Genomic DNA, 15,849 nt, shown 5'->3' with positions numbered 1-15,849 from the left:
TGACTTTTTATCTCAGGTTTGAGTTTGAGCCCCACATTGAGTGTAGAGATTGTTTTAAAAAAATAAAATCTCAAATAATAATAATAATAATAATAATAATAATAATAAAGTAAAACATTGACAACTCCCTAGAAGGTCCCCTTGTATCCAGTCCCAGTCAACAGCCCTCCCTTATACACCTAAAACTAACCACTGTCCTGATGCTCATTCTCATTACCTCCTGGCTTTTCTTACAGTTTGACCAACTAAATGTTGAGCACTGTAGTTTAATTTTGCTGTTTTTGAATTTTATGTGAATAAAATCGTACGTATAATTCTTCACTCAACATGTGAGATTCATCCTTGTTCTTTCATATAGCAGCAATTCTCTATTGTTGTACAGTATTTCATTGTTTGAATATACCCCAATTCATGTATTCTATGGTTGATGGACAATTGTGGGTTTTTTCTAATTTGGAATTGTTATAAGCTGTGGTGTTACATTCTTTTGCATATAAACATGGATTTCTGTGTAAAAAAAAAAAAAAAAAAAACACCTAAGGATAGAATTGCTAACCACAGAGAATGCAGTCTTGAACTTACAGAAATGCTGCCAAACTCTCCAAAGTGGTTCTACCAGTTGACATTTCTATCAGGAGTATGTGAGTTTCCATTCCTGTACACCCTTAACAAACAAACAAATTTGCCATTTTTTCCAATTTATATCATTCTATTAGATGTGTAATGATAATGTGGTGTTTGCAACTTTTTTCTGCTAAGAAAAATTTGATAAAATGTTTCTGAAAATATTGACTAACATGAAGCCATTCGTTTTCAGTTTTCCATCCTGTCCCTGTCTTTCAGTACTACAATCTAGAGTTTATACTTTTTGGAAAGAGTATTTTAAATTTTAACTTGATTCATGAAAGTGGGTAGTTTGAAATCTTGTTCAGTATTCTTTCTTTATGCTTTTTATTGGCTTATCTAAAAAACAGATGTATTATTTCTCTTCATAACTTAAGCTGCCATTCCAGGAATCATAACAATTACTGAAATGAGAGGTATGGTCTGTGGTTTACGAAATTAGATTTAATGAATAAATCTTTCCAATTCCTTCCAGCCATTTTTCTTTGTTAGGATTTTTTTTTTTTTTTTTTTTTTTTGAGTAAAGTACTAGCTGGTTACTGTTGAGTGAAGTAAAACAGACTTTTAACAGCCCCTGGGTAATGTCTGAAAGGTAAAGTGACATAAGATAAATGTCTGTGTTCCACTCTGAAAATAGCAAAAGTCATATGGAACCAAGATTTAACTTAATTGACTTGTAACTTAATCCTGCTTTAAAAGAGGTTTGGCATAATGAAAATTGTACTGTGATTTCATTTTGCACACTAATACTAACAAAGGAAAAATAACTAAGAAGATAAAGGTTTGAAAGTTGTAAATGCCAGTTCAGTTTTATAAATGATTTATTCCAAAGTTTGTGCATTTTTTAAAATCCCATATACTCTGAAAAGAAAATAATGGGAATTTTTCTGAGTAATTGAATGTCCAGAAATACCCATCTTATACTGTTTATAAGCATAAAACTAATTATGTTGTTTTGTTCTCAAGTTCAATGTAAAATTTAAATTCCTAAAAGAGTGTATATTTTTGAAAATAATTAATTTCTGATTTTGTTCTGTAAATAGTCATTTATCAGTAGAAGGATTTTAAGCTGTGAAGTTGGGTACTTTAAAAAGATTGATGTAAACTTCATCTGAAAACAATTATACCTTAAACTTGGAAGATAAAGGTTAAATTGTCAAATATGGGCTCACTAAATATAAAGTAGGAAAAAGAATATGCTATGTGTATGGTAAAATAACCAATACCTAAGAGGAATGAACCTTGTGCCAATAATGGCTTATTTGCTTTTTCTGCTGGTTTACAGTTTGGAATAGAAGTTGGTTGTAAAACTTCTGAGTTTAAATTAAATTAATGGTTTGCATTTAAAAAACTCTACATTTCCTATACAGAATCACAAAAGTCAATGTTTTCTGGTATTTGAGGGTTTTAAATAGGACTTGGAAAATTTCTGGTAAAGGTAATGAACTTTATTTTGGGAAAAATGATGGAATAGAAATTTGGATGAATGAAAGCCAGAGAGATTTCTGGTTCCTTTTTAAAGAAGATAAAGTATCTGACAAATTTAGCAGATTGAGAATCAGTAAGAAAAATCAGTATATATTTTGTTTTTTGCTTTTTTGTACTTTAATATCATTTGTTTGCTACAATGTAGACACATCTATAAGTAAGTTTAATATTTATTTGAAAATCCAGTGTTACCAGGTTCCTGATGATAGTATGTGAAGATTTTGAAACTCACATTCAGAATGTTGCATATGTTAATAGATAGACTGTCTTGACATGGCCAGATAAATCATTTGCCAATGTACTTAAACTTTTCAGCTCTTATAATCATTGGGACAATTATATTTGACCTTCAGGTAGCCAGAAGAGAATTCTGATAGATTCTATCTATCTATCAGAAAGAGAATGACCAGGGGGAGGTGCAGAGGGAAAGGGAGAGAGAATCTACAGACAGACTCCCTGCCGAGTGTGAAGCCTGACTTGGGACTGGATTCCAGGATCCCAGGATCATGACTGGAGCTGAAACCAGCAATCAGCTACTTAACCAGCTGAGCCACCCAGGCCTAGATACCTTCATCTTCTTTTTTTTTTTTTTTTCCCTAGATACCTTCTTGAATTGTTTTTCAGTTGATAAGTTTATCACAAGTGACTGGCCAGACAACATTTTATGTTAATAATTCATTTAATTTGAATGAACCTACCAGTTCTCATAATTTGGGCAAAGTCACTTACAACTAATTTGCTGTGTTTCATACTTCTCTGGCATATGCTGATTTTACAATGTATGGTATATAATCCAATTCTAGTTATATACCTGTGTAAATTATTACATATTCAGAAGCTTTTAAAATCTGATATTAAGTTTAATCCCTTGGGACACCTGGGTGGCTCAGTGGTTGAGCTCTGCCTTTGGCTCAGGGTGTGATCCTGGGGTCCTAGATGGAGTCCTGCATCAGGCTCCCTATGGGGAGCCTGCTTCTCACTCTGCCTGTGTCTCTGCCTCTCTCTCTCTCTGTCTCTGTCTCTCTGTGTGTGTGTGTGTGTGTGTGTGTGTGTCTCATGAATAAATAAATCTTAAAAAAAAGTTTAATCCTTTTTTAAAGTAACGATGTCTGCTTTGTTGCACTTTCTCCTCTGGCAGTGTTTCATAATTAGTTCAATAATGAATACACTTTGAGAATCTTATCAGATGATATGCCACTGGTTTCTATTTATTGTTTTTCTTTTAAATTCTAGTCTAAATAAAGATGAAAGAAAGACGAAAAGACAGAAGCAAAAGAGACAGACGGACAGATGTACTATAGAATATCAGTTTCGTAACTTTTCTTCTTTTACTTTTAAGATAAAGATACAGATACCACCATGAAGGGGAATATGGATGAATTTGGCCTGCGAGACACCTTGAGCGTTGCATCAACTGATTCCTTTGCTTCAGCAGCAGAGGTAGGACAGTATGTTTCCAATGAGAATTTCTCATTATTTTTCACATAAAAAGTACACTTGCCACTGTGCTGTAATTCAGTTGCCATTTATGTAGCGTTTACTATGTGGTCGATACCAGGTTACAGAAATGAATATAACATGAACATGAGTTTGCACAAGAGTTTATAGTCTTTTTAGAGAGGTAAACATGTAAACACATACTTTAGAAGGGCACTGTCATATACTGTGGATTATGGGTGAGACATAATTAGACGTAAGACAATTTTCTTATTGGAAAATAATATCTTCTATTAGGACTCTTAAAAATGTTTAGGTTCCTTAGCTTAGAAATCATACTTCTAGATATTTTTCTTGAAGATTTTTATTTGAGAGGGAGAGCATGCAGAAGTGAAGGGCAGAAGGAGAGGGAGAGAGAAATGCAAGCCGACTCTAGGTTGAGTGCAGAGCTCCACTTCGGGCTGGATCTCATGACCCTGAGATCAAAAGCTGAGCTGAAACCAAGAGTTGGTCACTCAACCAGCTATGCCACCTAGGCAATTCTAGATACTTCTTTCAAGAAGGTGATCAGATTCAAAGATTTATATATAACAATAATCACTATGGCATTTTAACAATAATGGAAAACTGGAAATAGTCTAATGCATTATGGTGCATACATAACTTGAAATATTGTAGTGCCAGAAACATGTTTCCATTTATTTTTAATAAATGACATGGGAACATTCGTTAAGAGTAGTATGTAAAACTTTATACAGAGAGTATGATTGTAATTTAGTGATAAAAAACTAAAAAACATGTATATGGAGTATATTGTATAAGTAGGTACAGAAAAAAAGTCTAGATATAAATACACTAGTGTGTAAACAGTGGTGATCAATGAATTATAAATTTATGGGTAATTTGTTTTCTACTGAGATTTAAATTTTGTATCAAAAGAGAATGCTTACAGAGTGTTCGTCTATTTATAATTTTTTCTGCTTAAAACAACTTTAAAAATCATATGCCCAATTTTATCTTAGAATAACTTTATTTTAATGATAGATTTTGGATATTAGTGCTCTCTTTTTTTCATATAAATATTATCACACATCTGTAGTTCATGCTGTAGCGTAGAAAGCTTTGGATATTCCAGTATTCTGTACTCTAAGCCTTGATTCTGCCTTTTAAATTTATTTTTATTTATTTATTTTTAAGATTAAAAAAAAATTATTAGAGATCAAGAGCAAGAGAGAGAGCTAGCAGGGAGAGGGGCCAAGGGAGAGAGAATCCCAAGTAGATTCTGCACTGAGTGCAGTGCCCAGTGTGGGGCTCGATCTCACGACCCTGAGTTCATGACCCAAGCCAAAATCAAGAGTCCGATGCTCAACCAGATGAGTCACCCAGATGCTCCTCTGCTTTTTTTATTTTTTATTTTATTTTTATTTTATTTTTATTTATTTATGATAGTCACAGAGAGAGAGAGAGAGAGAGGCAGAGACATAGGCAGAGGGAGAAGCAGGCTCCATGCACCGGGAGCCCGACGTGGGATTCGATCCCGGGTCTCCAGGATAGTGCCGTGGGCCAAAGGCAGGCGCTAAACCACTGCATCACCCAGGGATCCCTCCTCTGCTTTTTTTTAAAAGCAGTACTGATCATAATCTTTAATCTTCTCAAGATTTTTATTTATTTGTATTTTAGCTATTGCTTACAGTAGCATCTCCTGAATTATTTTTTCCTTATATTTTTATATTTGTAAGTTTGAAATAGATAAAATATATCTACTTCCTTTATAGAAAAGATATATCCCTCCCTTTTACTATTCGATATAGACAGCCTTATCTCCTGTTCTTTTTTAAAAATTTTTTCCCAGCTTTATTGAGATATAATTGATGTATAATGTATAAACTTAAGAGATACAGTATGATGATTTGATATATAGATATAGATATATAGATATATAGATATATAGTGAGGTAATTACCGTAGTAAGATTAATCAGTACATCCATCACCTCACAGGATTATGTGTGTGTGTGGGGGGGGGGGGTTGAGAATGTTTAAGATTTACTCTCAGCAACTTTCAAGTATATAATACAGCATTGCTAGCTGTAGTTGTCATGCTGTGCAGTCAATCACCAGGATTTCTTCATCTTCTCCTTGAAAGTTTGTACCCTTTGACCACCATTTCCCTATTTCCCTCACCCCCCAGCCTGTGGCAACCACCATTCTACTCTCTGTTTCTATGGGTTTAGCTTTTTCAGATTCCACATGTAAGTGATAGAATACAGTATTTGTCTTTCTCTGACTTATTTCACTTAGCCTAATGCCTTCAGGTCCATCCATATTGTCACAAATGGCAAGATTTCCTTCTTTATCATGGGTGAATAATATACTTTACACACACAGACACATACACACATTTACATCTTCTTTATTTATGTGTCATTGGACATTTAGGTTATTTCCATGTATTGGCTATTGTGAATAATACTGCAGTGAATACGGCAGTGCAGATATCTCAAAATAGTGATTTAATTTCCTTTGGATATATATCCACAAGTGGGGTTGCTCAGATGATATGGTAGTTCTATTTTAATTTTTTGAGGAACTTCTGTATTATTTTCCATAGTAGCTGTACCAATTTACATTCCCATCAACTGTGCAGGGTAATGTGAGCTTCCCTATTATCCTTACCCTTGCCAGTATTCACTATCTCTTGTCTTTTGTATCAAAGCCATTCTAACAGATATGAGGTGGTATCTCATTGTGGTTTTGATTTGCATTTTCCTGATGATTAATGATGTTGAGGGCCTTTTCATATGTCTGTTGGCTATTTCTGTCAGTTTTTAATTGGATTTCTTTCTCCTATTGAGTTGTATGGATTCCTTGTATATTTTGGATATTAACTCCTTAATCAGATAGTTTATAGATATTTTCTCCCATTCAGTAAGTTACCTTTTCATTTTGTTGTTTCTTTTTCTGTACGGAAAGTTTTCAGTTTGATAGAATCCCACTTAATTATTTTTGTCTTTGTTGCTTGTGATGTTGGTGTTATATCCAGAATATCATTGTTAAGACCACTATCAAAGATCTTTTTCCCTGTGTTGTCTTTTAGGAGATACATGGTTTCAGGTTTTATGTTTAAGTTAAATCTTTTTTTTTTTTTTTAAGTAGGCTCCACACCCAATGTGGAGCCCAGTGCAGGACTTGAACACACAACCCTGAGATCAAGACCTGAGCTGAGATCAAGAGTGGGAGGCTTAGGGCAGCCCCAGTGGCGCAGCGGTTTGGCGCTGCTTGCAGCCTGGGGTGTGATCCTGGAGACCCAGGATCGAGTCCCACATCGGGCTCCCTGCATGGAGCCTGCTTCTCCCTCTGCCTGTGTCTCTGCCTCTCTCTCTGTGTCTTTGAATAAATAAATAAATAATTTAAAAATCAATAATAAAAAGAGTGGGAGGCTTAACCAGCTGAACCACCCAGGTGCCCCTTATGTTTAAGTCTTTAGTCCACTTTAAGCTAGTTTTTGATGCAATTGTAAATAGGACTGTTTTGTTCATTTCTCTTTCTGCTACTTCATAATTAGTTTATAGAAATGCAACAGGTTTCTGTATATTGATTTTGTATCCTGTGACCCTACTGAATTCACTTATCTGTTCTAGTTTTTTGGTGGAGTCTTATATATAGCATAATGTCATCTGCAAAAAGTGACAGTCTTGCTTTTTCCTTACCAACTTGATTGCCTTTTATTTCTTTTTCTTGTCTGATTGCTATGGCTAGGACTTGCAGTAGTACTCTTGAGTAAAAGTGGTGAGAGTGAACACCTTTGTCTTAGAAAAGTTCTTGATCTTAGGGGAAAAGCTCTCAGTTTTGGTATTGAGTATGATGTTAGCTATTGATTTTTCATATACAGTCTTTATTATGTTGAGGTATGTTCCCCATAAAAAAGTATGTTACTTTGTTGAGGGTTTTTATCATGAATGCATACTCTACTTTGTCAAAAGCTTTTTCTGTATCTGCTGAAATGATCGTATGGTTTTATCCTTTCTTTTTTTGATTGACTTGTGAATATTGGACTACCCTTGCATCCTGGGAATAATACATCCCATTTGATTATGGTGAATGATTTAACGTATTGTTGGATTCATTTTTCTAATAAAAATATTTGGGATTTTTGCATCTATGTTCATTACAGATATTGACATGTAGTTTTCTTTTTTTGTAGTGAGTATCTGGTTTGGGTATCAGGGTAATGTGAGCTTCATAAAATGAATTTGGAAACTTTCCTTCCTCTTCTATTTTTTTGAATATTTTAAGAAAAATGGGCATTACCTTTTCTTTAAATGCTTAATAGAATTCACCTGTGAAGCCATCTGGTCCTAAACTTCTGTTGGTTCGGAGTTTTTTGATTAGTGATTCCGTTTCATTGCTGTTAATTGATCTGTTCAAATTTTCTGTTTCTTTCTGATTTAGTTTTGGAAGGTTATATGTTTTTAGGAATTTATCCATATCTTACAGGTTATCCAATTTGTTGGCATATAATTTTTCAAAATATTCTCTTATAATCCTTTGTATTTCTGTGGTATTGGTTGTCATTTCTCTTTCCTTTCTTTCTTTTTTTTTTAAGATTTTATTTATTTGGGAGAGAGAGAGAGATAGCAAGAGAGAGCATGAGTGGGGAGGAGAGGGAGAAGCAGGCCCTCTATGAGCAGAGAGCCTGACATGGTGGGGCTTGACCCTAGAACCCTGGGACTATGACCTGAGATGAAGGCAGATGTATAACTGACTGAGCCACCCACTTTCCCCTCTCCTCTTTCATTTCTGATTTTGTTTGAGTCTTTTTCTTTTTTAATGGGTCTGGCTGAAGGTTTAAACCATTTTGTTGATCTTTTCAAAGAGCTGTGTCCTGGTTTCAGTAATCCGTTCTGTTGTTTTTTTTAGTTTCTATTTCATTTATTTTTGTTCTAATCTTTATTATTTCCTTCCTTCTACTGGTTTTAGGTTTTGTTTGTTCTTCTTTTCCTAGCTCTGTTAGGTATTAAGGTTAGGTTGTTTATTTGAGATCTTACTGCTTCTTGGATTAGGCCTATGTTGCTATCGATTTCCCTCTCATAACAGCTTTTGCTTCATCCCAAATATTTTGGACCATTTGTGTTTTCTTTTCTTTTTTTTTTTTTTTTTTAAAGATTTTATTTATTTATTTCTGAGAATACACAGAGAGGAGAGAAAGAAGCAGAGACAGGCAGAGGAAGAAGCAGGCGCCATGCAAGGAGCCTGACGTGGGACTCGATTCTGGGTCTCCAGGATCAGGCCCTGGGCCAAAGGCAGTGCTAAACTGCTTGAGCCACCTGGGCTGCCCCCATTTTTGTTTTCATTTTCATTTGTTACCATGTATTTTTAAAATTTTATCTTTGATTTCTTGGTGACCCATTCATTTTTTTAGTAGTAAGTTTCTTAGCCTCCATATGTTTTTTGTGTTGTTTCTAGATTTTATCTTATTGTTGATTTCTAGTTTCAAAACATTTGTGGTTGGAAAAGATGCATGGTATGACTTTGTTTTTTGTTTTTTTTTTTTTTTTTTTTCAGTTTCTTGAGAGGCTTGTTTTGTGACCTAATCTGTGGTCTGAGAATGTTCCTGTATACTTGAAAAGAATATATATTCTGCTGTTTTAGGATGGAATGTTCTAAATATGTCTGTTAGATCCATCTGTTCCAATGTGTCATTGAAAGGCACTTTCCTTTTCTTTTTGGATCATCCATCCATTGATGTAAGTGAGGTGTTAAAGTCTCCTACTATTATCGTATTACTATCAATCATTTCATTTGTGTTTGTTATTAGCTGCTTTTGTATCTGGGTGCTCCCATGTTGAGATAATAAAAATTTGCATAATCATCCATTAATGTAAGTGAGGTGCTAAAGTCCCCTACTATTATTGTATTACTGTCCATCATTTCATTTGTGTTTGTTATTAGCTGCTTTTGTATCTGGGTGCTTCCATGTTGAGTGCATAAAAATTTGCTATTATCTTCTTTTTGAATTATTCTCTTTACGATTATATAGTGTCCTTTTTTTTTCCTTACAGTCTTTGTTTTAAAGTCTATTTTGTTGGGGCACCTGGGTGGCAGATTGGTTAAGCATCTGACTCTGGTTCTACTTTAGGTCGTGATCTCAGAGTCATGAGATTGAATCCCCCATCAGCCTTCACACTCAGCAAAGAGTCTGCTTAAGATTTTCTCTCCCTCTCTCTCTGCCCCTTCTGATCATGTTTTCTCTCAGTCTTTAGAGCATGCGACTCTTGACTTCAGGATTATGAGTTCAAGCCCCATTTTGGGCATGTAACTTATTTTAAAAAATAAATAAAGTCTATTTTGTCCAATGGAAGTATTGCTCATCTGTTTTTTTTTTTTTTTTCCACTTCTCTTTGCATGATAAATGCTTCTCCATCCATTCACTTTTAATCTGAATGTATTTTTTGGTATGAAATGAGTCTTTTATAGGCAGCATATAGATGGGTCTTGCTTTTTTATCCATTCTTTTTTTTTTTTTTAAAGATTTTATTTATTTATTCATGATAGCCACACAGAGAGAAACAGAGAGGCAGAGACACAGGCAGAGGGAGAAGCAGGCTCCATGCAGGGAGCCCGATGTGGGATTCGATCCCGGGTCTCCAGGATCGCGCCCCGGGCCAAAGGCAGGCGCCAAACCGCTGTGCCACCCAGGGATCCCTTTTTTATCCATTCTATCACCCTGTATTTTTTGAGTGAAGAGTTTAGTTCATTTATATTCAAAGTAATTCATGGTAGGTATGTACTTATTGGCATTTTGTAACTTATTTTATGGTTGTTTTTGTAGTTCTTCTCTGTTCCTTTCTTTTCTCTCACAGATAGCTGGTTTTATTTAGTGATATACTTGGATTCCATTCTCTTTATTTTTTCATATGTATTACTGGGTTTTGATTTGTGGCTACTGTTAGTTTTGTAATCACATGATGCATATAGTAGTCTATATTTAGTTGATGGTCACTAAAATTTGAACCCAGTTTTTACTCCTCTCCCCCGCAACATTTTAGGCATATGGAGTCAAAGGTTATACCCTTTTATTTTGTGAGTCCCTTGACTGATTTTTATAGATATATTTATTTTTACTGCTTTTGTGCTCCCTACTTCCCCTATTCCTACATATGGTCTTTCTACTCATAGTCTCCTTTAATAGTTCTTACAGGGCTGGATTAGTGGTTATGAATTCTTTTAACTTTTGTTGTCTGGGAACTCTTTATCTCCTATTCTGAATGATAGCCATACTGGGTAGAGTATTCATGGTTCCAGGGTTGTTTGTTTTTTTTCTTTTAGCACTTTGAATATATCATGGTACTCCATATGGCCTGCAGAGTTTCTGATGAAATATCAGCTGATAGCCTTATGGGGCTTCCTTTGTATGTAATTGTTTGATTTTCTTTTGCTGCTTTAAAAAAAAAATCTCTTTATCTCTGCTTTTTGTCGTTTTAATTACTATGTATCTTAGTGTGGGCCTCCTTGGGAAGATTTTATTGGGAGCTGTCTGTGTCTTTTGGATCTGAACGTCTGTTTCCTTCTCTAGATTCAGGAAGTTTTCAGTTGTTATTTCTTTTAATATATTTTTTACCCCCTTTGTCTCTCTTCTCCTTCTGGGATCCTTATAATGCAAACATTATTACACTTGATGTTGCTGAGTTCTCTTCATATTATCTCTCTTTTCTTCTTCAGCTTGATGGCTTTCCATTATTCTGTCTTCCAGATCACGGATTTGTTCTTTTGCTTTCTTTAGTCTAATATTTATTCCTTCTACTCTATTTTTACTTTCAGTTATTGAGTTCTTTAATTCTGGTTCTTTTTTGTTTTCTCTCTCTTTGTTGAGGGTCTCAGTGAGGTTCTTCACTCTTTCTCAAGTCCAGTGAATATCTTTATTGCCCATTACTTTAAATTCTCTGTTAGGCATATCACTTATTTTCATTTCATTTAGTTCACTTGCTATGATTTTTGTCTTGTTCTTTCATTTGGGACATATTCTTTTATATCCACATTTTGTCTAACTCTCCCTATATTTCTATGTTTGTCAGCTCTATCACCTGCTCTTGAAAGTAGTGGGCTTATGAAATAAAAGTCTAGTGTCCTGCAGTGTAGTGTCCCTTGTTCACCAGAACGTGGTGTTTGAGGAGTGTCTCCTCTGTGTGTTGCATGTACCCTGCTAATGTGGCTAAACCATGTTGCCTTCAGTCCAGTTGTCTGAAGTGGCTCTCTGCCTGTTGTGGGCAGGGAGTGGTCCCTTGTGTACAGTGGGCCAGTTTGGGGCTGCTTTGGGCTTGAGTTGAGTCAGACCAGATGTATGTCAGAGATGCAGTAGCACTGAACTTCAGGGTGTTTTTCCCATGTTGTCCTCAAGAAGCTTTCGTTTTTGGGCAGGAGTCTGTCCCCAGTCCACTCCTGGAGCCACTTTTGGACTATTGTATGTAGTTATTTTTCCTTCTCCCCAGGGCTGGAGTCATTTTGGAGTGGTGCTGGCTCCTGTCAGGGCTGCTTGCAGACTGCCAGACTTACGGCACTGTTTTGGCTGGGCTCCATTCAGGTGTGTATTGAAGGGGATAGGATCACAAGAGAAATTGGGCAGAGGTGGTGTTTTTTAGCAACGTTTGTGCACGTCTGCTATGGGAGGAGACTTGGAGGAAGGCCTAGTCGGTTGTGCCCATAAGAGAACACCAGGGCACAGTGCACTGTTAGCAAGCTATTTGTGAAATATTAGTGCTTCACTGGTTACTGCAGGTATCCATGTATCAAGGCTGGATGATGGGGAAAGGAAATTGTGTTCACCAGCTCCTTTGTTCCTGGAGAATTCTCCCAAAGATCCCTGGCCCTCCAGTACATGCTCTGTGATTAGTAAACAAATCTCCCTCCTATATAGCCCAGGTATTTTTCAGATTGCTGCTTCTATGCTGTATCTCTCTGTATCTCTTCTCTGCTATTATTGTGGTGTCTCTTTAAGGGTGAGGACTCAGTTTCCTGTCTTCCTCCAGCTAATACAGAGCTGAGCCTACTGATTTTTGGAGTTCTGAGTGTTAGGCTCTGCCAATTATAAGAACTTGTGAAATTTGGGTCAGAGCTTCTGGTTGTCTTATTTTGAAGGTTCAGGTGGCTTGATATGAGGGTCTTTTTATCTTCTCTCTCTGTACTGGTGGTGTCTCTACCTCATGAATAGCCCTGAGTCCATTTAGCTCTTGACTGCATCTCTGCTCTTCTACCTACTGTGATGTGGCTTCTTCTCTACCTTTAACTTCAGAGAGTTTGCCAGTCTTCAGTCAGTTTTTGGGTTATTTACACTGCTGTATTATTTAGTTGTATCTGTGGGACGAAGTGATCTTTGCATTATCTTACTCTGCCATGTTCCTCTTAATTTTTCTTTCTGATCGATTGTTGTGAGTGTATAGAAATACAGTTAATTTTTATACATTGCTTTCGTATCCTGCAACTTTATCAAATTTGTTTATTAGTTCTAACAGTTTTTTGGTGGTCTTTTAAGATTTTCTATAAATAGAATTATATCATGTGCAGATACAGTTTTATTTTTTTCTTTCTAATCTGGATGCCTTTTCTTTCTTTTCCTTTCTTGATTGCTCTGGCTAGAACTTCAGTGCTATGTTGAATAGGAGTAGTGAGAATGAACACTCTTATCTTGGTCTTAGGGAAAAAGCTTTCAGTCTTTTACTGTTGAGTATGATACTAACTGTGCTTGTTATGTATGGCCTTTATATTGTTGAGGTATATTTTTTCCTGTACCCAATTTGTTGAGAGTTTTTAACATAAAAGGATATTGTGTTTTGTTGTCAAGTACTTTTTATCTTTCTGTTCTGTGGATACTGTCCTAGATAATATATAAGGAGAATTGCTACTCATTTTGCATTTTTCTGCTGTGAGTAATGATGTACCTAATTGCTTCAAAGTTTCTCTTATAATATGCAACTCTAAAAAATACTTTGCTAAGTGTTCATTATACTTTGTTGTTTAAGTTACAGAGGTTTGATAAGAAGAATCCTTCTGGAAAACAAAATACATGAAAACCACAAGAAGGACTCATATATAAGAAACATCTTAGGAATGCTTCTAGGGTATAAATATATGATCTTGGAATGTGAATGTTCCAAAATAAGTTCTTTTCTGAGAAGTATTTGTTAAATTATTTTTAATTGCATTTATTATATGCCAGATACTTAAATTAGGGAAAACTATTTTAATGAAGAATGTTATTAAGAAAATAAGATCTGAACTCTTAACAAACTTAAACAGTTTATTAAGATTTGAAAGATTTACTCAGAATTACCAGAAAGATTTTATGCCTATTTAGATTAAAGAAATCCTGGCATAGGCTTTTCTCTAAGCTAGGCCAGTCATTTGTAAAAGTGATTAACAAGATTTTCCTATATAAGCTTTGCCAAACTTTGGTTTGGAACTACAGCCTTTTTTCTCTGAAAAGTCTTTTTTAAATAATAGCTTTACTGAGAAATAACTGACATACTATAAAATTCACTTTTTAAAAGTGTACACTTCAGTGGATTTTAGTGTATTCACAGAATTGTGCTACCAGTAATGCTTCCTACTTCCAGAACATTTTTATCACCCCCCTCCCCTCAAAACCCCACCTATTAGTAATCACTCCCTGTTCTCTTCTACCCCCGCCCTTGGCAAGTACTGATCTACCTCTGTCTCTATGGATTTGCCTATTCTGGACATTTCATATAAATAGAATCATACAATATGTGACCTTTCGTTTTGATGTTCTTTTACTTAGCATAATGTTTTCAAGTTCTGAAAAGTCTTTTTAACGTTAGGATACTGCTGCAGTGAGTGGTCCTAACTCTCCCTTATGTTAAAGAAATTGTCATTTAATAGGTAGAAACTAATATGGCAAAGAGTAATTTTCAGCTGTGGATTCAGATTTACTTAGAAGTAACACTGTGCAGCATATTCATGTGTTTAATATATAAATTATAAGGTGTTAATTAAAGAAAAAATTTTAGGGGTATCTGATTGGCTGAGTTGGCTAAGTGTTGGATTCTTGCTATAGGTTCAGGTCATGATCTCAAGGTCATTAGATTGGGTTCCCGTTGGCCTCTACACTAGGCAGGGAATCTGCTTGAGATTTTATATCAAAAAAAAAAAAAAGAAGAAAGAAAAAGAAAATTTTGTTTCTTATAATCCAGATAGCTCTACTCATACACTAAATGGAAACTTGAAAATTTTACTTTAAGAAAAAATTTGGGATGCCTGGGTAGCTCAGTGGCTGAGCGTCTGCCTTTGGCCCAGGGCGTGATCCCGTGGTCCCAGGATTGAGTCCCACATCAGGCTCCATGCATGGAGCCTGCTTTTCCCTCTGCCTGTGTCTCTGCCTCTCTCTCTCTCTCTGTGTCTCTCATAAATAAATAAATAAAATCTTTAAAAAAATCTTCTTTAAGAGAGAGAGTGAACAAGCACAAGAGCATGGGGTGGTGGAGGGGCAGAGGGAGAGAGAGAATCTCAAGCAGACTCCTCACTGAGCTTGGAGCCAGATGCAGGGGTTGATCTCATGACCCAATCAGAAACCAAGAGTCCAGCACTCAACCAGCTGAGACACCCATGTATCTGTTGGAAAGCTTTTTAGTACCCACCTCTCTGATTTGACAGCACTTGTATCAACCCAAGATAATACACTAACTATAATATACAAAATGACAAGGATAAATATTTAGAATAATCATTTTTTTAAAGATTTGATTTATTCATTCATGAGAGACACAGAGAGAGAGAGGTAGAGACAGAGGCAGAGAGGGAGAAGCAGGCTCCATGCAGGGAGTCTGATGTGGGACTCAATCTTGGGACCAAGGGATCACTCCTTGAGCTGAAAGCAGATGCTCAACCGCTGAGCCACCGAGGCATCCCTATTTAGAATAATCATAATCTGAAAAGGGAGAGCTATGTCTGCCATTTAATATTTCTGTTTCTTGAATTGTCTTCTTCTGGGGTCAATTTTGTCTATCTTGGGCTTTCATTCTTATACTGATGGTTTTCTTCTCAAATTTGAAAGCTTAATTGGTGACTAGATTGATAGGTTGATTGTGTGGATTTGCAGTGTTTTATAATATTTGTCTTTCTTTTTTTCTTAAAGATTTTGTAAGATGATGAAGATGCAGGGTACACCTCCGTACAGAATGAAAAGGGAAGCCCATTTCTCACCCTAGCTGACTTACTTTCCCCAGACAGATTTGATACTTTTCTTCTTTTTTGAGAGAGAGAGTTTGCAAGTGGAGGGGCGGGGGAG

The 15,849-nt window shown here is 35.8% G+C and overlaps 1 protein-coding gene across 4 annotated transcripts in view; it reads left to right on the top strand.

The window, feature by feature from the left end:
- The window catches only part of MIGA1 (mitoguardin 1), an 87,610-nt gene that overhangs the window by 49,416 nt on the left and 22,345 nt on the right, over positions 1 to 15,849 (top strand). For all 4 annotated transcript variants that reach the window (XM_038541622.1, XM_038541620.1, XM_038541624.1 and 1 more), the window contains exon 8: positions 3,452 to 3,552. In XM_038541622.1, coding sequence (XP_038397550.1) covers positions 3,452 to 3,552 — 101 coding nt within the window. The remainder of the gene's footprint in view (positions 1 to 3,451; positions 3,553 to 15,849) is intronic.

Source organism: Canis lupus, chromosome 6 (assembly GCF_011100685.1).
Source record: "Canis lupus familiaris isolate Mischka breed German Shepherd chromosome 6, alternate assembly UU_Cfam_GSD_1.0, whole genome shotgun sequence".
Lineage (NCBI taxonomy): Eukaryota > Metazoa > Chordata > Mammalia > Carnivora > Canidae > Canis > Canis lupus.
This window is presented reverse-complemented; position numbering and strand designations above follow the sequence as displayed.